This window comes from Ananas comosus, linkage group 4 (genome assembly GCF_001540865.1).
Source record: "Ananas comosus cultivar F153 linkage group 4, ASM154086v1, whole genome shotgun sequence".
Lineage (NCBI taxonomy): Eukaryota > Viridiplantae > Streptophyta > Magnoliopsida > Poales > Bromeliaceae > Ananas > Ananas comosus.
This window is the reverse complement of record NC_033624.1, coordinates 1,717,567-1,739,092: the sequence shown is the minus strand read 5'-3', so window position 1 is coordinate 1,739,092 and position 21,526 is coordinate 1,717,567. Positions and strand designations below refer to the sequence as shown.

General features: G+C 38.1%; 5 protein-coding genes across 8 annotated transcripts; 1 reads left to right on the top strand and 4 right to left on the bottom strand.

Annotated features, from left to right (window-relative positions):
* LOC109708715 (aspartic proteinase nepenthesin-2-like) lies at positions 1,247 to 2,991 on the bottom strand. The gene is made up of 2 exons (XM_020230531.1): positions 2,495 to 2,991; positions 1,247 to 2,099 (listed from the first exon to the last, which is right to left on the bottom strand). The coding sequence occupies exons 1-2, from the start codon at positions 2,989 to 2,991 to the stop codon at positions 1,247 to 1,249; spliced, it is 1,350 nt and encodes a 449-aa protein (XP_020086120.1).
* LOC109708714 (aspartic proteinase nepenthesin-2-like) lies at positions 5,088 to 6,657 on the bottom strand. Its single transcript, XM_020230530.1, has 2 exons — positions 6,161 to 6,657; positions 5,088 to 5,940 (listed from the first exon to the last, which is right to left on the bottom strand). Exons 1-2 carry the CDS (start codon positions 6,655 to 6,657, stop codon positions 5,088 to 5,090), a joined length of 1,350 nt encoding a protein of 449 aa, XP_020086119.1.
* LOC109708711 (protein ASPARTIC PROTEASE IN GUARD CELL 2-like) lies at positions 7,806 to 9,242 on the bottom strand. The gene is made up of 2 exons (XM_020230526.1): positions 8,758 to 9,242; positions 7,806 to 8,661 (listed from the first exon to the last, which is right to left on the bottom strand). Exons 1-2 carry the CDS (start codon positions 9,240 to 9,242, stop codon positions 7,806 to 7,808), a joined length of 1,341 nt encoding a protein of 446 aa, XP_020086115.1.
* On the top strand, positions 10,588 to 14,606 carry LOC109708961 (lipase-like). Of its 2 annotated transcripts, XM_020230936.1 has the most exons (11): positions 10,588 to 10,742; positions 10,860 to 10,938; positions 11,580 to 11,659; positions 11,878 to 11,943; positions 12,071 to 12,118; positions 12,195 to 12,262; positions 12,448 to 12,520; positions 12,605 to 12,766; positions 13,479 to 13,673; positions 14,014 to 14,102; positions 14,179 to 14,606. In XM_020230936.1, exons 2-11 carry the CDS (start codon positions 10,863 to 10,865, stop codon positions 14,396 to 14,398), a joined length of 1,077 nt encoding a protein of 358 aa, XP_020086525.1. In that variant the 5' UTR covers positions 10,588 to 10,742; positions 10,860 to 10,862; the 3' UTR covers positions 14,399 to 14,606. The 2 variants fall into 2 exon arrangements, with proteins under 2 accessions (XP_020086525.1, XP_020086526.1); XM_020230937.1 differs by lacking the exons at positions 10,588 to 10,742; positions 10,860 to 10,938 and having other exon boundaries at positions 11,814 to 11,943.
* LOC109708960 (serine/threonine-protein kinase PBL27-like) lies at positions 14,676 to 18,436 on the bottom strand. Of its 3 annotated transcripts, none has more exons than XM_020230933.1 (5): positions 18,274 to 18,436; positions 17,374 to 17,570; positions 16,975 to 17,164; positions 15,966 to 16,357; positions 14,676 to 15,448 (listed from the first exon to the last, which is right to left on the bottom strand). In XM_020230933.1, exons 1-5 carry the CDS (start codon positions 18,419 to 18,421, stop codon positions 14,981 to 14,983), a joined length of 1,395 nt encoding a protein of 464 aa, XP_020086522.1. In that variant the 5' UTR covers positions 18,422 to 18,436; the 3' UTR covers positions 14,676 to 14,980. The 3 variants fall into 3 exon arrangements, with proteins under 3 accessions (XP_020086522.1, XP_020086524.1, XP_020086523.1); XM_020230935.1 differs by having other exon boundaries at positions 18,258 to 18,320; XM_020230934.1 differs by having other exon boundaries at positions 15,234 to 15,429.

Sequence of the window (21,526 nt, the reverse complement as noted above, 5' to 3'; positions counted from 1 at the left end):
GCTATTCTAGGTTGGCCCAAATAACCCTCATACTTTATTCATTATTTTTTACAGGCCTACCGGGCCTAGTAGCCCATTAATGAGCAACCGTACCCGATTACTTAATCGGATTCCACCAAATCACTGATTTTTTTCGTGCGAAATGAGTCAGGCTAAATGGGTCGGGTCGAGATATATTTAACATAGTGAGAATTTATAAATTTTTATTTTTCTAATTTTTATTTTTTTCACTTTATATATATTTTACATAGATGATAGCTAATTAATTCCATATAATCAAAAATTATTTTAATTTTTAAAAATTAATTTTTATAATTTCTACCTGTTACAGTGTTACTTACCTAGTAATTAAGTATTCTCAAATACTGCTTATATTTCTCTATTGAAAAATATTATTTTTAAGATTACTTGAATAACAACTAAGGACAAATGAGCCTCATTACTATGATTTCTTTCAAAATACAAATTTTTATTTAAACTTTAGCTCAGCTTCATGCAAAAGCCGCACGAATTGCGTGAGCAGGATACATTCACAAACTGGTAAATTTGACCAACTTTTTCAAACCACTTCATTAAAACTAAATTCCCACTTATTATTGGCTACGTATCTCATGCCTGCATGCATGCACTAAAAGCCCTTTTTGTACGTCCCTTAGATATTCTCACCTTAAATTCCCCGTAAATTTCTCAAAAATCATTCCCCCCGCCCTAACCCAAAAAATTAAGAATATTAATGGCACTTATTATCCTATTAGCATTTCCTCCTAAACCCTAGCCATGCAACTGCACCCCGCAACAATGGCTTCACTCTAGGGCTCGTTCACAGGGACTACTCCCTCCCTATCCCGGAACCCTAAACGGCACCGAACGCGCCCGACGACGGTTTAATACACATTATCTGTGGCACGACACTGATCGTCGGAGAAGAAAAAGGCCCTGAGTACATGGTGAGAGTCGGAATCGGCACTCCCCCACTCCGACTGCACTTCTTCGACATCGAGACCGACTTGACTATTTAAAAATCAAGTTTAGTGCACTAATTTTATTAATTTTTTCTTCTTTTTTTTTTTTGAATACTGATATTCAAAAGGAGCTATCTCAATTTTTTTTATTTTAGCATGGTTGTACGCCTAATTAATACAGCTTATTGCACACAAAAACAGAGAGAGAATAATCGAAAGAGCGAGCAATATTATTCTGACGATCAAATTGGTGAAAAATGCGAGCTAAAAAGTACCATTACTTACTAAGTTCTACCACAATTCTCCGGCGCAAATCTAAGTTGTTGCTTCGCAACATCAAACACGAATCTAAATTTCTGCTGCAGTGAGGATCCAAGGATCGTCATGCCATCGGTCTCCGGGATCATCGTAAGGCAAAAGACGTCCTTACTATCTTTTTCTCCCATGAATATATTCACTGGTTCCAGTAGAAGATCGGCGCCTTCGAAATGAAAAGCCATTGAAGGCCATTCTCTGAAGCTCTCCGGCACGCGGTAGCACAGCTTCAGCTTATACTTCTTTGCAACAACACGCTTTACGTTCTCAAATCTCTTAAAATATACTATCATTGCCGCCACCACCCTGTTGAACGCTCTCTCTTCTAGATAAGTTATCCCCGTCCCGGAGTCGATGATGCAACCGCCGCTCCCGTCGGGTTTCCGCTTGAAGGTGTTCCGCGGGAGATTCAGCCTTTTGCCGTTGACACTTATGTCGTGCAGCTTCAAGTAGTAGTCTTTTGGTCCCCCCGCGTTTCTTACAATCGGTGTTGTGGCGAAATGTGGGCCCTCCGGGATGTCGCCCCCGAAATGCAGGAAGCTGGTCTGGTGCTCGTGAAGATCGATCCGGGGGAGGCAGTACGAGAAGCGGCCGTCCCCAGTTTGGCCGGCAATTTGTGTGGCGAAGGATGTGCTCTCCATGTTCATGCCTAGCAGACCGGCGGGCACGTTGCTTCCGCCTTTGAACATACGCTTGCTCGATGCCGTCGAGCACCCGAAAACTAATCCCGGGATTGACTCGGTCGCGCCGCCGCCGTTCGATGAGGTGAAGGTGAATACCTCCATTGATAAGGTTCCTTTCGTAAAGGTTTTATCCATGAACCTAGTGCCAACCACAATAATATCAAGATGAAAATAAAAGAGAAATTAAATTATATATATGAGTCCGGCTACGTACTATACTATCGATAGTGCTAAGCCCTTGATACTATTGAGTTTTCTACCGTTAGATCTACCTTTGATCATTTTCACCCGTTAGATTATACTATTAAACGAATCACCAACTCAACCCTAGGAGACCACTATCAATTTAACCGGAAACCACTATCATCCTAACCGCACATCCTTTCATCCAACGGCCAAAAACTCGATAGTATCAAAGACTTGGTACTATTGATAGTATAGTAGCATAATTCTATATGTATATATAGAACTAGATTAGAATATTATTAATAGTACAAGTGATTGTAATTTTTTGTACGGGTCGATATATGTAACCTATCTTTGTAACGGCATTTGCCTCTGGTGCATTTGAACTGCTCACAAAGCGGGTGGCTGCAGGGCGTAGTCCGATGCGAAGTCGATGCGGCCGGCTTGTAGAAGGGCGGGTTTTGCTCGAAGCAAGGACGGCACGGATGGCATTGCACCCAAGTGAGATATGTCGCGGTGTCGACTACCAGATGCTGCGTTGTCGGGGGGGTGCCGATGCTGACCTTGACGAGGTACATGCTGTTGACGTGATCAAGCTCCGGTCGTAAGGCGGTGTCGTTGTATTTCCCAGCAGAGACCGATAGTTTGAGTTGGCGGAGGCGGGACTCGGAAAGATCCACAAACCGCCGGACTCTCTCGACGGCGGTGAGGTTTCCGGGGTAGAGCGGAGAGTGGATGGAGTCTCTGTGGATGAGTTCTAAGGTGAAGCCCTTTGCTGTAGAAGGGTTTGCAAGCGCGGCAGTGCTATGCAGGATAGCTATGATAGCTAAAAGGAAAGGAGCCATGGGAGGATATGCATGCAGGTGGTTTGAGTATGGCTTTGAGTTAAATCTTTGAGATATTTATTAACTGTTGTAGTAAAAACAAGCAGTTACTTCTTTATGATTTGGATAACTGGCCAATTAAAAGAAAAAAATATGCATCTCTTGGGTTGTAGACATTAAGAGAGAGAGAGAGAGAGAGAGAGAGAGAGAGAGAGAGAGATGCTAAGTCTACGGTCAAAAAGATAAGTGATTTTTTATGTGTATAAGTTTTTTTTATATGTATGAATTGCAGAAGGGAGTGTGCGTTTTATGTATAGAACAAGATTAAAATATGCTTATAAACTAAAAATTAAAATTTTATATTAATATACTACTAAAAAATTAGCTATTAGTGTCATTTATTTATACTGCTAAATAATCAACAAATGCTGCTAAAAATTTTAGCAACATATAACATCAAATGCTGTCTATGCCAATATTGCTAAAAATATTAACAGTATTTATTATAAATACTATCAATGTAAATCAATTAGTGTCATTAAGAATATATATACCTCTATTAAATTGTTTATTAGTGGTACATAAATATAATGCCGTTAATACAAATATCTAATTTTAAAAATTAAAAATTTTAAATTTAAATTTTTTGAGATACTACCCGATTCTTTTATTTTTTTAGAAATAAACTTTGTTGAAAATGTGAATAAATTAGGATTCGAACTTGAAACCTCGAGTAGCAACTACCAAAATTTTTGCCACTTACGCTAGCGACTATTAGTTATATATATTTTAATTTTTATTTCAAAATACAAATTTTATTTAAACTTTAGCTTCAGCTTCATACAAAAGCCGCACAAATTGCGTGAGCAGGGTACATTCACAAACTGGTGAATTTGACCAAGTTTTTCAAACCACTTAAAGGGCATGTTTGGTTGCTCGTAAGTGAAACAATAAAAGTGGTATTTTGACGAAGTGGGATTATTTCGGTTGTTTGGATCGACTTTTGAAAAGTGAACCCGTGAAGTGGATTATAATTAAAATCCATTTTTTTGACTTCGGCAAAAAAATTCCGAAGTCGTTGAAAGTGGACCGTCTACTCCACGCAACTTACGAACCGCATCCAAAAACATTTTTTCATACCATCTATAAAAAATAAAAAAAATAAAAAAACCACCGTATCTTAACAAAAAAAAACTAACATATCTTTTTTTTAAATAAATAAAGAAGAGACGTACCTTATTCCTTACCATCTTTATATAGAACCAAACAATAGAAGTCATAAAAATTATATTTTTTTCATTCATTTTTTTTGAAACCAAACACTTTAACTCAAAAGTGACTTCTATGAACGCACTTTTTGAAGAGTAACGTTTTTTCACTTCGATTATTTATGGACAACCAAACATGCACAAAACTAAATTCCCACTTATTATTGGCTACGTGTCTCATGCATGCATGCATGCACTAAAAGCCCTTTTTGTACGTCCCTTAAATATTTTCACCTTAAATTCCCCATAAATTTCTCAAACACCATTTCCCCCACCCTAACCCAAATAATTAAGAATATTAATGGCACTTATTATCCTATTAGCATTTCCTCCTAAACCCTAGCCATACAACTGCACCCCGCAACAATGGTTTCACTCTAAGGCTCGTCCAGAGGGACTACTCCGTCCACTCCCCGCTCTATCCCGGAACCCTAAACGGCACCGAATGCGCCCGACGACGGTTTAATTCATTATCCGTGGTGCGACACTGATCATCGGAGAAGAAAAAGGCCCCGAGTACATGGTGAGAGTCGGAATCGGCACTCCGCCGCTCCGACTCCACCACTTCTTCGACATTGAGACCGATTTGACTATCTAAAAATCAAGTTTAGTGCACTAATCTTATTAATTTATTCTATTTTTCTTTTTAAATACTGATATTCAAAAAAAGCTGGCTCAATTTATTTTGTTTTAGCATTGTACGATTATAAATCCTTTTTGGTTGTACGCCTAATTAATACAACTTATTGCACACAAAAACAGATCGAGAGAGAATGATCGAAAGAGCAAGCAATATTATTTTGACGATCAAATTGGTGAAAAATGCCATCCAAAAAGTACCATTACTTACTAAGTTCTACCACAATTCTCCGGTGCAAATCTTAGTTGTTGCTTCGCAACATCGAACACGAATCTAAATTTCTGCTGCAGTGAGGATCCAAGGATCGTCATGCCACTGATCTCCGGCATCATAGTAAAGCAAAATACGCGCTTCCAATCTTTTACTGTCATGAATATATTCACCGGTTGCAGAAGAAGATCGGCGCCTTCGAAATGAAGAGCCATTGAAGGCCATTCTCTGAAGCTCTCCGGCACGCGGTAGCACAGCTTCAGCTTATACTTCTTCGCAAAAACACGCTTTACGTTCTCAAATCTCTTAAAATATGCTATCATTGCCGCCTCCACCCTGTTGAACGCCCTCTCTTCTAGATAAGTTAGCCCCGAGCCGGAGTCGATGATGCAGCCGCCACTCCCGTCGGGTTTCTGCTTGAAGGTGTTCCGCGGGAGTTTCAGCCTTTTGCCGTCGACGCTTATGTCGTGCAGCTTCAAGTAGTAGTCTTTTGCTCCCTCCGCGTTTCTTACGATCGGTGTTGCGGCGAAATGCGGGCCCTCCGGGATGTCGCCCCCGAACTGCAGGAAGCTGGTCTGGTGCTCGCGGGGATCGATCTGGGGGAGGCAGTACGAGAAGCGGCCGTCCCCGGTTTGGCCGGCGATTTGTGTGGCGAAGGATGTGCTCTCCATGTTCATGCCTAGCAGACCGGCGGGCACTTTGCTTCTGCCTTTGAACATACGCTTGCTCGACGCCGTCGAGCACCCGAAAACTAATCCCGGGATCGACTCGGTTGCACTGCCGCCGTTCGATGAGGCGAAGGTGAATACCTCCATTGATAAGGTTCCTTTCGTAAAGGTTTTATCAATGTACCTAGAGCCAACCACAATAATATCAAGATGAAAATTCCCTATATAAGCATCATCGTATGAAAGGGCAATTAAATAATTTCTTCACATACAATCATCTAAAACCAACGAACACAAACAGTTAGTCACATACGTAAACTAAGTTATATATATATAGAACTAGGCTAAATACTATTAATAGCACCAAGTGATTGTAATTTTTGGTACGGGTCGATATATATAACCTGTCTTCGTAACGGCATTTGCCTCTGGTGCATTTGAACGGCTTGCAAAGCGGGTGGCTGCAGGGCGTAGTCCGATGCGAAGTCGATGCGGCCGGCTTGTAGAAGGGCGGGTTTTGCTCGAAGCAAGAACGGCACGGATGGCATTGCACCCACGTGAGATCTGTCGCGGTGTCGACTACCAGATGCTGCGTCGTCGGGGGGGTGCCGATGCCGACCTTGACGAGGTACATGCTGTTGACGTGATCAAGCTCCGGTCGTAAGGCGGTGCCGTTGTATTTGCCGGCAGAGACCGATAGTTTGAGTCGGCGGAGGCGGGACTCGGAAAGATCCACAAACCGCCGGACTCTCTCGACGGCGGTGAGGTTTCCGGGGTAGAGCGGAGAGTGGATGGAGTCTCTGTGGATGAGTTCTAAGGTGAAGCCCTTTGCTGTAGAAGGGTTTGCAAGCGCGGCAGTTCTATGCAGGATAGCTATGATAGCTAAAATGAAAGGAGCCATGGGAGGATATGCATGTGGTTAATTTGAGTATGGCTTTGAGTTAAATCTTTGAGATATTTATTGACTATTGTAGAAAGAAAGAGCAGTTACTTCTTTATGATTTGGATAACTGGCCAATTAAACGAAAAAAAAAGCATCTCTTGGGTTGTAGACATTAAAGGCTTGTTTGGTTCAGGGTGAAATTGGAATGGATAATAGAATGAGATTGAATTAGAATAATAATTGGAGTGGCTCACTCCTCCAAGACGTTTGGTTCATTTGTGGATTAAAAATTGGAATGAGTTATTTACATTTCATTGTTTGGTTCGTATAAACTAAAAATGTTATAAGATACTATAATACTATTTTTACTCTCAAATATATATAAGTTTATATTATTTAAAATTTATGAAAAATATAATACTATTCTCTAATAAGTTTTTTAAAAATAATATCAAATTTTTTTTAATGAGACCTAGAGGGGTGAAGAGAAGGAGGGTAACATGGTTATATGGGCCTCGAGAACTTAGTGGACTTTCGGAATAAAATCTCGGGCTAACAGACAGGAATCAAGTTAAAAGCTAATGGATTATTCCCATTACAGTTCGGAATAGGAATCTCAAACCGATTAATTCCTTCGAACCAAACAAAATTAACCGGATTTGATCAAACCGATTCCCATTGATATCCAAAATGGATGAACCTAACGAGCCCTAAGAGAGAGATGTTAAGTCTACGGTTAAAAAGATAGGAGATTTTATAAGTGTAAAAGTTTTTTTGATATGTATGAATTGTAGAAGGGAGTGTGCATTTTATGTATAGAACAAGATTAAAATGCACTAATAAACTAAAAATTAGAATTTTATATTAGTTTTGGGTCACTTCATTTTTATTGTATTCTATGCTCTCCATTTAACATGCGATGAATATCTTTTTCTTTGCAACGTACGTAGAAGCGGATTAATTATAACTTCATTTGAATTGTATGACTATAACTATTTATTACTAAATTTCATGCGGTCTAAATATTATTTTCTTTCAGAAAAAAAAAAAAGAAAGCGAGAATATATACAAATTCAGAATACGTAAAAGAAAAACTGAACTTTTTTTTTTTTTTCCCTGAGACTTTATTATAGGAAAACAATATTAATTTGTACACACAATTCCCTTCACACTCCACCACACTTTCCGGGAGCAAACTCAAGCTCCCCCTTCCTCACATCAAACACAAACTTCACATTACGCTGCAAATTGGTCCCGAGCAACGTCATACTCGCCGGCGCCACCGTGAAGCACACCAAGCCACACTCCGGCACGGCTTCGAACAAGTTCGCGGTGTCGACCCGGAGATCGGCCCCCTCGAAGTGGAGCGTCATCGCCGGGTAGTTCCTGAGTCCTTCGGTCCCGGGGTTGTTGTAGCACAGAGTAGTATTGCTCGCGATCCCGTACGCCTTCGCGTCGACCGGCGTCATCTTCGACGTCCTCGCAATGTGTTTCTCGATCGCCGACTTCACCGGCACGAACGCGGCATCGGATAGAAGCGTGTACGCCGAGCCGGAGTCGATGACGCACCCCCCCGAGCCGTCAGATTTGATGTCGAAGGTTCCTGCCGGGAGGTTTAACCGTTCGTCGGCTATGCTTATGTCGTTGAGTTTCAAGTAGTAGTGCGGTAGCAAACTTGCTCCGTTGCGCACGAATGATGTGCTTTGCATGTTGCGGGTGTCGCCGATGTCGTCGCCGAAACGGAGGTAGCCGGTGCCCGCCGGGGCGTGGGGCGGGGGGATGCAGTAGGAGAAGCGGCCGCCGATGCGGTCGGACATTTGGGTCGCAAAGGAAGTCGGCGATCTGTCTAAAGCGAGGATTCCGGCGGCCTTCAAATGCGGCACGTCAAACATGCGCCGGCTGGTTTTGTTCGAACAGCCGAAGACGAGGCCTCCGATCCTCTCTGTCGCGCCAGAGCGCGACGACGTGAAAGCGAATTGCTCTTCCGCGAGGGTCCCGTTAGTGAAAGTGCGGTGTCCGTACCTGAAACGAAAGAGGCGCACTCATTTATAACAAAACTTAAAACACAACGTCCTTATCAGCCCAATCACGCAACATATTTTGTAAAGATCAATCTACCTTATTTCATACTTGCACTTGCCATCCTCGCACGCGTTATGCGCGCACAGAGGGTGGCCGCATGCAACAGCACGGTATGATGCGGACTTGGCGGGATCGTAAATCGGCGGCGGCTGCGGGAAGCAAGGATCGCACGGCACGCACTGCGTCCACGTGATGCTGCCAGCGGTGTCGAAGAAGAGGTAAAGGTCGACGGCCGGGCTCCCGATCCCGACCTTCACCATGTGCGTCCCCTCGCCCTCGCTCTCGACCATCGGACCAAGGCCCGCCCCGCGCAACCGATCGGAGGTCATCCGCTGCAGGCGGGATTCGGAGAGCGCGAGGAGACGCCGGAATCGCCCAGCGTGGTGGTTTAGATTTTCCGAGTAGCGCGGAGAGCGGATGGAGTCCCTGTGGATGAGCTCCAGGGTGAGCCCCTTCTTGGAAGGAGATGCATGGGTGGGGTTTAGAAGGAGGAGTGATAAAGCTAAAATGAGAAGCCCCATTGTTGTGAGTAGAGAGAGAATTAGTGTTCTGGGGTATATATTTATGCTTATCTATATATATATATATATAGGAAAAAAGGGAAAAGAAGAGATATAAAAGATATTGTTCTGTTATGCAGGAGATAACTAGCCAATAAGAGGGAATAGCTTATTCAGTGTGAGGATAACTAGCCAATGGGTGATGTGTTGCTCAGTATGTTTAAAGCATGCACTTGCCAAAGTTAACCATGCATACATGGAATTCATGTGGCCTTTGGCAACTAATTAACTAAGGCTTTATTTGGGATTATTAACAAATTACTTTACGTGCGATAAGAAAGTACGATGAAAAAATATTCTGTTTATTTTTATACGTAATACTGTGTTCCGCATATTGCGGATAGTCGGTTACGATATATTTTCTGCGGTCCCATTAAAGAACGCAGAAACATATCCCTATATACTTTTACCCCAACTTCATTTTATCTAATAGCGCTAGACAGACAATAATACTATACTAAGCCTAAAGCACATTGCTCAACCACTAAGGCTACTTAGAACTTTTACATATAAAATTTAAATTCGAATTCCATCTTTAAGCTGTGATATGCACATCTTTAGGAAAAACAAAAAAAAAAACAAAAAAAAAAAATTGCATATTGAAAGAATTTAAATATCTTCAAATTGGAATATAATTAATTTGGTTTACCATATTATTTGTCAAGTCTTTATCTTATAAAAATCAAATATTGTCATCATCTAATTCTCATATTAAAAATATTATATTCAAAAACTCCTTGGTTTCGTCAAAGGTTGTCATTTTTTCACAAGCAAACCATTTAGAATTTGTGTTGATAGGTTATTTTGTTGTTCTATGATTTCAAAATTTGAGTGTTGGAATTGCATCGTCGCCATTCGTTTGCAATCAAACGGATGAGATGATTTTGGGGTTCTTCGTCATAATGATCATACGTGGCAACTCGTTCACTTTCCCTCTGACTTTTCTTGGTCAACGTTGGTGATTTATCTCCGCACGAAAAGAAATTTGAAAAGGATAAGGAGAAGAGACTCGGCATCTCGCGAACGTGGCGGGAATAAAATTACGAAAATGGGTTGTAATTTTGTGTTTATTACCCGAAACCTATAACCCGATAACCCCGTCTGAATAATGTATTGTAATTTAAAATTTGAAACTGAATCCGAGACCCGATATCTTTAATTTTCTTCTTTTAATTTTATAAAATAATTAGAAAAACTCCAAATCCAAATATTGCTTCGAACTATTTTAAATCCGGACCCGATAACGAGGTCTCACCATCAACGGATAGGAGGGGTATTATCGGTATTTTCAATTAATATAAAAAAATAAAAATATTTTTTTCTCCGATCATTCCCAGCGACTTCGATCACCGACGCTACGAATCCAAAACAATACGACGCCTAATTCGAATCCAAAAGCGCTTCCCCGAATCGCGCCCTCATTTTCCCCCGCATTTGCTGTGTGAATTAGTGTTTCTTGAGGTATATTTCGCGTCTTTGCATATCTTCTTGTCCTAAATTTCATTTCTTTCGATTGATTAGAGATGCGATTTGTGGGGTTCTATGGGTTTTTTGCGTTTTTTTTTTTGTATAATTTAGGTTATGGATCGGCCAAGATGGTTGAAATTGGTGTTCTTGATCAGCTTGTTGATGCTTTGTCATGGGAGAACTAATTTAGGTAATTATCCTGTCCGGATTTTCTTTTTTTTTTTAAAAAAAATCAGAATTTTTTATTATGATGATGCATGAGATGATTCGCATTTATTGTTATTTATTTTGCTATTTATCTTTGGATTTGATTGGAGGAGAGAATGGATAGGAGGGTTTGTATTGTGAAATGAACAAGAAATAGGGTGTTGTTAGATAATGGAAACCATATAGTACATTAATAAGTAAGGAAAAGTCATCTTATCGAGCAAGAAGATGCCTTGAATGGAAGGAATTGATCAAAGTTTACATTGTTATAGGTGATTTAAATCATTGCATTATAGAAAGAGAGGATTTGATAATTGGAAAGATAAATTTTTGAGATTAAATTTTGGTGAAAGGGTTCAATCAACCATTTGCTTTGTTGTTGGCGCTTATCTGCCATTATGCTATGAAAAGTGTGACAAAATTGCAGTGGTAGAGGGTGATCAAGAACAGTAGCATCATTGATACATGGCTGGTTGTTTTGTTAATGCGCTTCTTTTGTCAATGGAAGTTATGCCCTTTATTGTTTTATCGTGGCACTTTTATCTTCTTTTTTTTTTTGGGGCATCAAAAGTTCGGTTCCTGCAATTTTGACCAGTCTTTTATGTTATGTTTATATGATCACAGCATTTAAGTTCAAGCATCAAGACTACAGTCATATTTATAACCAGACTCTTGCCAAGATACTTGCCGAATATGCCTCTGCTGTAAGTTTTCTTAACACCTTTATCCTATGAACTGATTAATCCTTGGATCGAACCTTATTGGATACAGTATATTTTCTATGAAGAGTATCGGTTTTTTGGGTTTTACCATCCTCATGTTAGTTATCTCATTAACTCAAGTTTTTGCTTTTTCCAGATTTTTGTGGATTCTGTTATGATTTTGAGAGGATTTCTTATGTGGACATGGTGATGATTTGCAGGTGTACATGACAGATCTAACAGAACTATTTACGTGGACCTGCTCAAGATGTAATGATCTGACAAAGGTGGAAGCAAATAATTTTATGTGTACATTCCTTGCTTTGAGATGGTGCTGTAGTTAAGATTATTCCTTTTTTTTTTTTCAATGATATGGAATATAGATGGTAAACACTTTTAGTCTTATTGAAACAGGGCTTTGAGATGATAGAGCTGATTGTTGATGTCCAGTACTGCTTACAGGTCTGTATTGTCTTTAATGTAGCTTCCCCGGTATGTCTAGTTACTTAATTTCTTGTTAATTTAATATATTTTGCAGGCATTTGTTGGTGTTGCTCATGATCTTAATGCCATCATAATAGCTTTCAGAGGAACTCAAGAAAACAGGTACTAATTTAGTTTCTGATTTCTCACTTTTGCATACTGTTATTTCTTGTCATCTAATGATGAATTATTGCATATGGAAGTTAGTGCTATATCATTTTATAGAAAGATATTAATATTTCTACATGGATAAGTTGTTTTCCAATTTCCTGAAATTATCTTATTTTTGGCTGTTTCCCTATTCCCAGCATCCAGAACTGGATAGAGGATCTTCTCTGGAAACAGCTTGATCTGAACTATCCAAACATCTCTGATGCAATGGTTGGTACCGTATTTTATTCTGGAAGTTTCAAATATGAGATGGACACTTATTACTATTTACATCATGTTCCGCTTTGATTGAAGGTGCACCGGGGCTTTTATTTTGCATATCATAACACAACAGTACGACCTGTGGTTGTAAATGCTGTTAAAAGGACTAGGAAGTTATATGGGAAATTTCCTGTAATGGTAACGGGGCATTCTATGGGAGGTGCTATGGCTTCCTTTTGTGCACTGGATCTTGCTGTAAGTATGATTTGGTTCTCTCAAGCTCACTCTCAGTTACTGCTATTCCATACCCTTCATTGTATATATATACATTTGTGTATCTGCTTGAGTGCATCTAATAAGATTTCTGCATTTGAAAATTTAAACAAGCACATGAAGCAATCACATTTTACAGGATTCTTTTCTGTAGTTCAGCTCAAATTGTAAAGTTACAGATTTTTCCGGCAGTTAAAATATGTTTTAATCGCATAACATCTGTTAATTAACTTTAACAACGTCGTACCAAATGACGAAGTTTGAGCTGCTTTTCTTTTTCCTGCTGCATTTGTAAAATCCGAATGTAGTATGTAGCATTCGATAGCGTGATTTTTTTACAAAATTATGTTTATTGCAAGTTGGGGACTCGATTAACATTAGAAAATGTTTTCTAGAAGTGGGGCGCTATTGTAAGTATGAGGATGATTATGTAAGAAAATTACGTATAGAAGGGCATATAATGAAAGCTCAAACTTTATGTATGTTAATGGATAATTTTGCAGGGGTATGTAACTATGTATATCTATTCTTCATTAACTTATCATGAGCAAAGTTGTCTGAGTCTGGTATTTCATTAAAGGGAGAGTTATACCTTAGATTTGCAGTTTTGTTATATTACACCTTTTCATCTCATGGGATATTAGAATTTTTGTGTCAACAAACCACAATCATGGAGAGTTTGTACTCTTTGTAGGTCAATTTTGGAATACACAATGTACAACTCATGACATTCGGGCAACCTCGTGTCGGAAACGCTGCTTTTGCTTCGTACTTCACGGAACACGTACCGAAGACAATCCGGGTTACTAATGGGAATGATATTGTACCTCATTTGCCGCCATACTACTCCCTCTTTCCGCAGAAAACATACCATCACTTCCCAAGAGAGGTATAGTGCTTCCAATAATGTAATTTTAGTGTCAGCCATTTTTAGCCTTCTCATGTATCAACCAATTCGGCAGTGCCCCCCTGCATTAAGAGTTTGAAAAGCCATCTTTTGTTTAGTAATGACAATTTCGCAGTGACAGGTTTTTACAACCCAACTTTGCTTTTCTAATTACTGCTAATTATATTTTTAAAGAAATATGGTTAGTCCTTGATAGTGATTACCAAAGCGGCGGCCTCTTTTCTAGTAGGAATTTTGCCTTTTCTCGCAAAAGATGCGCCCACATTTGTGTAACTTCTATTCTATCGTCTTAATTTGCACCTTTTGGGATTCAAACTTTCAGGTGTGGACACACAACATTGGGATCGGAACTCTCGTATACATGATCGAGCAGATTTGCGATGGTTCTGGTGAAGATCCATCTTGTAGCAGGTACTCTCTCTCTCTCTCCCGCTCCCCCCTGTCGCTATCCCTCTCTGAGATTAATCCTTTACTATCCCTTTCAAAGGTCGGTAAGCGGAGATAGCATTACGGACCATAAGAAGTACCTGGGTATCGATATGCAGGCGGACACATGGGGATCATGCAGAATTGTGATGGATTACAGTGCCCTGCAATACCAGATGGACCTTGCCGGCAATATCGTCTTATCGAAGGATCCAGTTTCTCCATCAATTATACAATCCATTACTCAAGAAGATAATACCAGAAGTAATGTTCAGAATTAGAAATGTATAGTCAAATAGAATCCAATCCACAGCAGATCATTTCAAATTAAAGAAACTGTATATAGAAAATATGGTTCTTTTAGCTTGTATCATCTAATAAAGATGTGTGTGTATTCCACTTAACACTTGGGATCTATATATGTTACTGTTCTGTTCATCTTGTAAAAGCAGCTCAAGTTTAAAATAGGTAAGCCACAGATTGGAGTTATAACGAGTGTTCCATTCGCACATTTGAGTCAAACTGCAAAAGTGCACACCAAGATCAGAACACATAACATGATGTCTAAAGAAAACTCTTGCTCAGAACTTATGGACAAAAATTTCATCTGTTCTCTCGTACTCGAAGGATTAAGAAAGCTCTACATACAAAGTGCAACCAGTTGCACACAGAACATACCTGACATATATGAGTACCTATTTTCTGATGAACGAAAACAATTATGGAGCAGCAGTTATTATTTACAAAGTAAAGAAAAAAAAAATAACTCACCGAGTTCCGACAAATAACTCATCTCTGCTATGAGAATAATCAAACCCAAATACATTCATCCAAAGGGGCTTCTAATAAAAACAAACACGAAGCTACTCATCCGTGCTATCAAAGCTTCCTGGCGCACTTCCCCGCTTTCTCTCTCTCCAATTCTCTTTGGTCTCCGCGAGAGTTCGCTGCCGATTGACATTCCTCGTAGCGTCTCTAGCCCTTTCCATCCGGAGTGGACTTCCCCTCACATCTGGAGAATTCTGACTCGGTGAATTCACAGTATAGTGACTATTATCGGACTGACCACTGATGGTTCTGTGATGGCTGCGAGCCCGTGGTGTCGATGGACCAGTTCGATTGTTATGAGCATTTGGGTCGTAGGTTTGTGATGCGAGGTAAGAGAGAGCAGTCACGACATCTCCGATTAAGGGGCGGGTTGCGGCTTGCTCTTGTAGACACATCGCAGCAACCGCTAAAGCTTGGTACAGGCCTCTCATGGGAAAATGGCCTTGAAGTAATGGATCGGCCATTTTTGCAAACTTTCTTCGGTCTTTGAATAGAGGGCGCGCCTGAGAGATCAGATTAATTGGGTGCAATAGTGATTCAATAAATAAAGATGGGAACTAAAAGTAAGGGCGTTTTTTACAATTTATTCAGTCCTCGAAGTTTGCATTATCATTTGAATGGAGGAAATTAGTCCGACCGAATCCAATGAGGGTTAGTAAAACATAAGAAATGAAACACTTATATAAGTTGAAGGAAGCAAATATTTAGGACTACGTAAAAAATTTAGTTTCTGAAGTTGACCTCCAAAATATCATCCACAATTACCAATTATAACAATTTAGTCCCTTAAGCTTGTTTTGCATAACAATCAAGTCCAACGATTAGTAAACTGTTTGAAAAAGGTGTCAAGCCAGCGCCATCATTATACTCGTACAGTTTGAGCAGAAATTTTGAGAAAAAAGTGAAATTGGAGTCAAACTTCAGAGGCAAATTTGTTCAAAATTAAAACTTCAAGGATGAGATTGAAATGAAAGTCAAACAAAATTTTGCTCAAGAACTAAAATATGGAGGAAGACTCACCCATGCTACTAAATTTTGCTCTCCAGTTGGGCGGGTGTTGTCGATTGCTTTGCGCCCCGTAATCAGTTCAAGAAAGACAACCCCAAAGCTATAAACATCAGATTTGACCGTCAACTGCCCAGTCATAGCATATTCAGGAGCACAATAACCATACGTTCCCATGACGCGGGTTGAGACGTGGGTCTTATCACCAACTGGACCAAGCTTTGCAAGCCCAAAGTCTGACAGTTTTGGATGGTATCCTTCACCAAGAAGGATGTTCGATGATTTGAAGTCTCTATAAATAACTGGTGGATTCGCCTTATCATGAAGGTACTCCAATCCCTTGGCTGCACCAGCAGCAATCTTCATCCGTGTATTCCAGTCAAGAGGTTCCTTATCAGGCGGAACGTCTATTAAAGAAGAAAAAAAAAAAAAAAGGGGTCCATTAGGCCGCACCCTTTTAAGTGCACATGTACATGAACTTCAAAATATAGTCGAAATGTGATAAAAAGAAGAATAAAAGTATACTTTTCCCTTTATAAGTCGTCCAATTCAGCACTTCACTGGATTATTATATATTAAATATTGATAAACTATAGCTACAGATCTGGTTATTGGAAGTACATGACAGATTTCAAATGTACTTGTGTTGCATATTAACACAAGGTAAATAACTAATGTAATGCTAAGTTTCAAGAGTCTCCAACTGTTACAATCACCCTGGACCCTAAGCACTTGATAGAAACCTTTACCTTTATTTTAAGCAAGACAAGTGCTTCGACATCACACTAACATGTTACTTGTATAAGTGTATAGTTTGATTGTGAACAACTCTTTCATATATTTAACTATGTCATCATGCCATTCCTTTCCCAGAATTTCAAAGAATGAGTTAATTAACAAGATCAATTTTCTGATAGTTCCTTTTTTAAAGTTCTAATTGGTCAGTGCCATGGTTAAATAGCAGGTACTATAAATGACAACAGCGAACTTGATAATTTCAGCATAAATAACTGCAGAATCTCACCATGAAGATGACCTTCTAATGATCCCAACGGCATAAACTCATAAACAAGAAGGCGTTGATCACCATCAGCACAGTAACCAATCAGATTGACTAGATTAGGGTGATGCAGAAGACTTAGCATGAGGACCTCCACAAGAAACTCTCTATTTCCTTGAAGACCATTTCGATCAAGTTGTTTCACAGCAACAACCTGCCAAAACGAGTACAACCCCATATATCAAGTTTGACAATCACAGTTACATAAAAAATCTACATAAAACTTCTCCAAATTCACTGTTAAAAGACGAACTCTTTTAACTAGAAATGTATATGCATTGATTTCTGAGGCCAAGTTTACTAAGAGTAGTGTATAGCAAACATAAAATGCCGACAATGTAAGCAAATGTTAGAAAGATGAACCTGCCCATTCTCCAGATGTCCTTTATACACGCGGCCGAAACCCCCCTCACCTAAAAGGCAATCCTCCCGAAAGTTCTTAGTAGCAGCAGCAAGCTCGCGAAAAGTGAAAGTCTGTGCTGCAATATGGGTATTACTACCATCTTTGCGTACTGATCCTTCCTTGTTGGAATCCGAACCGCCCCTCGATTTCGATTTGTCTGTTTCCAGTTTAGAGATTGAAAATTCAGAAAAAAAATAAAATAACATAAATCAATATTCAAGCCTACAAAACTCAACAAAAATCTTCGTAAAGTTTGAACTCCAGTGCTAGATTAATATAACCTGACAAAGTCAAGATCACAGACATACAATTATTCTTGAGTAATCCTACAACAAGAACCACAATGTTGCAATCAACTGTTAATCTAATTCTAATTTTTTCAAATTATGAGTAATTAGCATTTCATGAAGATTGTGTTGGATACATATGAACTGCTATTACTGATACCAAAATGAAAATGGATAATTTCCGGTCTATGGTGAAACAAAGATAAAATCTCTCACAGGCATAGTGGCTAATGCATCTCTAATTCTCTACCCAGGCGATTATATCAAAATGTTTCCCTTTTTTCATATATATTTATGAGCTAATAGTTGATCAAATTCATGAGTTTTTTTACAAAGTTTCTATTGATATATTTAGATTATTTCTTCTCGCATAGAAGAAAAAACTGCTCAAAATAACAAATTAACAAACTTTGACCCAAAAAAAACAACTCAGGATTAAAAAAATTTGAAAATTTTCTCAGCAGTAGTCGATCAAATCCAACAACAGAGGATTAAAACAAGCTAGGGCTCACAATCCAACAACAAATCCAACACTAATCGCCAAGAAAACAAAAGACCTAAAATTTGGAATACCCGATCCGATCCTCGAGACGCGGCGAGAGGACGCGTCGCCCGAAGCCTCCTTTTTGAGATCTCCGCCCCCTTTCCCCCCACCACCACTCCCCCCCTTCGTCTCCTCCTCCTCCTCCTCCCGGGATCCGCAACAGGGTAAGCAACTCATCCCCAAATCCCCAAATCCCTAAATTCAAAACCCTAATTAGATCGCGATTCCCCGACTCCTCCTCCCCCCCCCACCACCACCACCACCTCCTCCTCCTCCCCCACCTCTCTCTCTCGCCCTATTTCGCCCCCCGATCGGAGAAATCAGAGGAGAANATGAAAGTGGAGAGTCAGAGAGTGATGAGAGAGAGAGAGAGCGGTGAGAAAGTAAAAGAGAGAGATGAGAGAGAGAGAGAGAGAGAGGATAACAGGGTTTAAAGAATGAAACTAAATAAAAAAAATTTCAAAAGAGAAGAAAAACACAAGAATGCTAGAGTTAGAGCGGGTGAAAGTGGAGGTTTCAGGGTTTTAAAAAAGTTAACAAAATAAGGGTAAAAAAAATTATAATTATAACTAATAATTAAAGGTGTCAGTCTGTAAACCGAGGAGGAGAGAGGAGAGGAGAGAGAGAGAGAGAGAGAGAGAGAGGGGCGAAAAAGTCAGAAGAGGGGGACAGTGAAATGAGGATCTGTGTGAGCTGCGGATTCGGTGCCTGTGTTGTCCGAAGAAGTTCTGTACGACCGGATCACGTGGCAGTGTTTCATTGGAGGAAAGTTTGAAAGGGGATAGATTCGTAGGTAGGTGGTTTTGGACCAGAGACTCTGGTGAGAAAATTGTATCTAGGGCCCTTCAACTACTAGCAATTTTACTATTGCTCCTTGAGCATTTCTTTTTTTCTAAAAAATAATGTGAACAATGACTTTGCTGGGCAAAATATATTCCGGGCAATGAGCACTGTAATTAAAAAATATATTTTTTTTGCAAATTTGTTGCATATTTTTACGTAATAAATAGATCCTAAGTTAAATAAAACCTAATTTTAGTAAATAAATTCACACTTTATTTGGCTCAAAAATTATTAGAGCGAAAAAATTTGAGAAAATTACTGAGGATTCTTTAGTACTCTACAGTTTAAAGTACTATATCATTTTACTATTCTGTGATTTTATTTTTCTCTTTTCGTCAATACTTTCGTTAACTCTTTATAAAATTATATATAAAAAATTTTAGCTACCCAACCTATGATTAATCGAATATTCACTTAAATACCATGTAGTTTACCAAAATTTTATTTTAATATTCTGTAGTTTTACTTTTATTACTGATTTATCGAAAAAATTAATATAACAGATAATGCAAAGAGAAAGATAAAATCATAAAATACTAAAGTGATATATTTTAAATCATAAGGCATCAAAATAAAAAAAAAGTATGAAATCACAAAGGTGGCATTTAAAGTTTTTTCTTCATTAAATTTATCAGTTGGATAAGCTAAAATAACTTAAATCAAAATAAATGATAGGTAAAAGGGCATGGACAGATAAATATTGAAGTTTTGAGGGATTTGACATATATTGTTACATTTTTTTAAAATATATATATTTTTGACAGATTTGACTAGCCATTTATTAGGATCTTCTAGACTCTCTAGAGAGATTGGCAGTAGCACTGTTTTTTGTACAACCAGGCCTGTACAAGATCTGCTTTCACTTTGTAGTTGTATGTAGGCAATGGATTTGAATTTCTAATTTAATGGCATCATTAATTGCTTAAGTAAAATATAATAATACACCTAATCCTTTTGATGTAATACCAAAATAAATGACTTTTTGTGCTCAGAAAGTAAGGATGGGGCATGCAATGTGGAGTCAACATCAATGAGAAGGATGAGTTTAATTACAAAAAATACTTGGAAAAAAAAGAGAGAAAATTTTAGTGATGTAATCCCTTTTTAGTTTACTAATCACTAGCTAATGTTGTGATTTAAAATGTAGCACTTCATATTCTGTAATTAATGTTTAGATTTTGAATAAAATTATAGCATCCAAATGATGTTAAAAATAGTAGCCATGAATAATAATAATAGTAGATCGCGGTTCTTTTATTTAAATGAAATATAAATATTCTATGGCTAATTTATAGAAAACTCTCTATAAATATCTATTTTTTTAATTTTTTTTATGACTTTAAAAAAGCTATATTTTGTCGTCTTAAAATTTTAAAATTATTTTCAGTGGTACGACATTAATGAAAAGAATAAAATGACTAAATTATTCTTACTTTTTTATAAAAAAATATTTTGAAGAGTATGTTTGGTATAAATTAAAATTGTCATAATAATAATAGAACTCTGATGGAGGAGGACTAAATGCAACAACTTAAGTTGAGATGATAAAATGTAGGTTTTTGAAACCAGGGAGAAAAAAAAGCAAAAAACAAGTATTTATAAGAGATTTTCTGTAATTTAACAATATTCTATTAACACCTTTAACTTTTATTTTTTACTTATTTTTATCCTCCTAACATGTAGTTTAATTCTTTTTATTAAAATGTTGAATCACTTGGGATTTTTTTTTTTGGGTGTTTCACAAAAGTATTCCATCTTTACAAAGAAAGATTGAGTTGGAGAATGAGAAAGAAAAATTAATGAATTTTAAGATTACGTTCTCTCATTTTACTCCAATCCTATTTCACAGATGTATATACTTGGCTTTTTTTTTTTTAAAAAAAAGGCTAATTCTGATTTCAACTATATCGTCAGAATTTTAATTTAGCAATTTAATTCATAAATCTAATTCCAATACCAATTTCTGCTTAAAGTTTAAATTTTAATGAAAGAGAATTAATCTAACTGTAGAAACTAACATAATTAAAACTTTGAAGCCCATATAAAAACCAAAAACAGCAGCAAAAGGATTTATAACTCACTTCAAATTTTAACCATGACAATAATTTAGACTTAAATTTTTTATTTATCAAATATTTAATTATTATTATGCTTTTAAATTAAAAAAATTCAAAATTTCGGTGGAAGTGTTAGTACTTTGGCCAGGGACATGCTTTAAACTTCGTACAAGCAACTCATGAGAGGGACTTGGAAAGAGAATTTGTAAGTTTTAAAGGCAGAGAAATAAGAAGAGTGCATCTTTGTATCGTTTGTTGATAGAGAAAAATTATTAAAACTAAGGAAAATGATTGAAAAAGAGAGGGATCACAAAATTTAAAGGTGCCAAATATATATATATATATATATATATATATATATATATATATATATATATATATA

Bases quoted from the DNA above. Each gene is read 5' to 3' on its own strand.
- LOC109708711 (XM_020230526.1), bottom strand. From the start codon at position 9,242: ATGGGGCTTCTCATTTTAGCTTTATCACTCCTCCTTCTAAACCCCACC. The intron at 8,662-8,757 runs GTAGATTGATCT...CTTTCGTTTCAG, and splicing joins AAGTGCAAGTATGAAATAAG to GTACGGACACCGCACTTTCA.
- LOC109708715 (XM_020230531.1), bottom strand. From the start codon at position 2,991: ATGGCTCCTTTCCTTTTAGCTATCATAGCTATCCTGCATAGCACTGCC. The intron at 2,100-2,494 runs GTTACATATATC...GGTTGGCACTAG, and splicing joins AAATGCCGTTACAAAGATAG to GTTCATGGATAAAACCTTTA.
- LOC109708961 (XM_020230936.1), top strand. From the start codon at position 10,863: ATGGATCGGCCAAGATGGTTGAAATTGGTGTTCTTGATCAGCTTGTTG. The intron at 11,660-11,877 runs GTAAGTTTTCTT...GATGATTTGCAG, and splicing joins TTGCCGAATATGCCTCTGCT to GTGTACATGACAGATCTAAC. The intron at 12,119-12,194 runs GTCTGTATTGTC...TATATTTTGCAG, and splicing joins ATGTCCAGTACTGCTTACAG to GCATTTGTTGGTGTTGCTCA.
- LOC109708960 (XM_020230933.1), bottom strand. From the start codon at position 18,421: ATGAGTTGCTTACCCTGTTGCGGATCCCGGGAGGAGGAGGAGGAGGAG. The intron at 17,571-18,273 runs GTATTCCAAATT...AACTGGAAACAG, and splicing joins CGTCTCGAGGATCGGATCGG to ACAAATCGAAATCGAGGGGC. The intron at 17,165-17,373 runs GTTCATCTTTCT...TCGTTTTGGCAG, and splicing joins GACATCTGGAGAATGGGCAG to GTTGTTGCTGTGAAACAACT.
- LOC109708714 (XM_020230530.1), bottom strand. From the start codon at position 6,657: ATGGCTCCTTTCATTTTAGCTATCATAGCTATCCTGCATAGAACTGCC. The intron at 5,941-6,160 runs GTTATATATATC...GGTTGGCTCTAG, and splicing joins AAATGCCGTTACGAAGACAG to GTACATTGATAAAACCTTTA.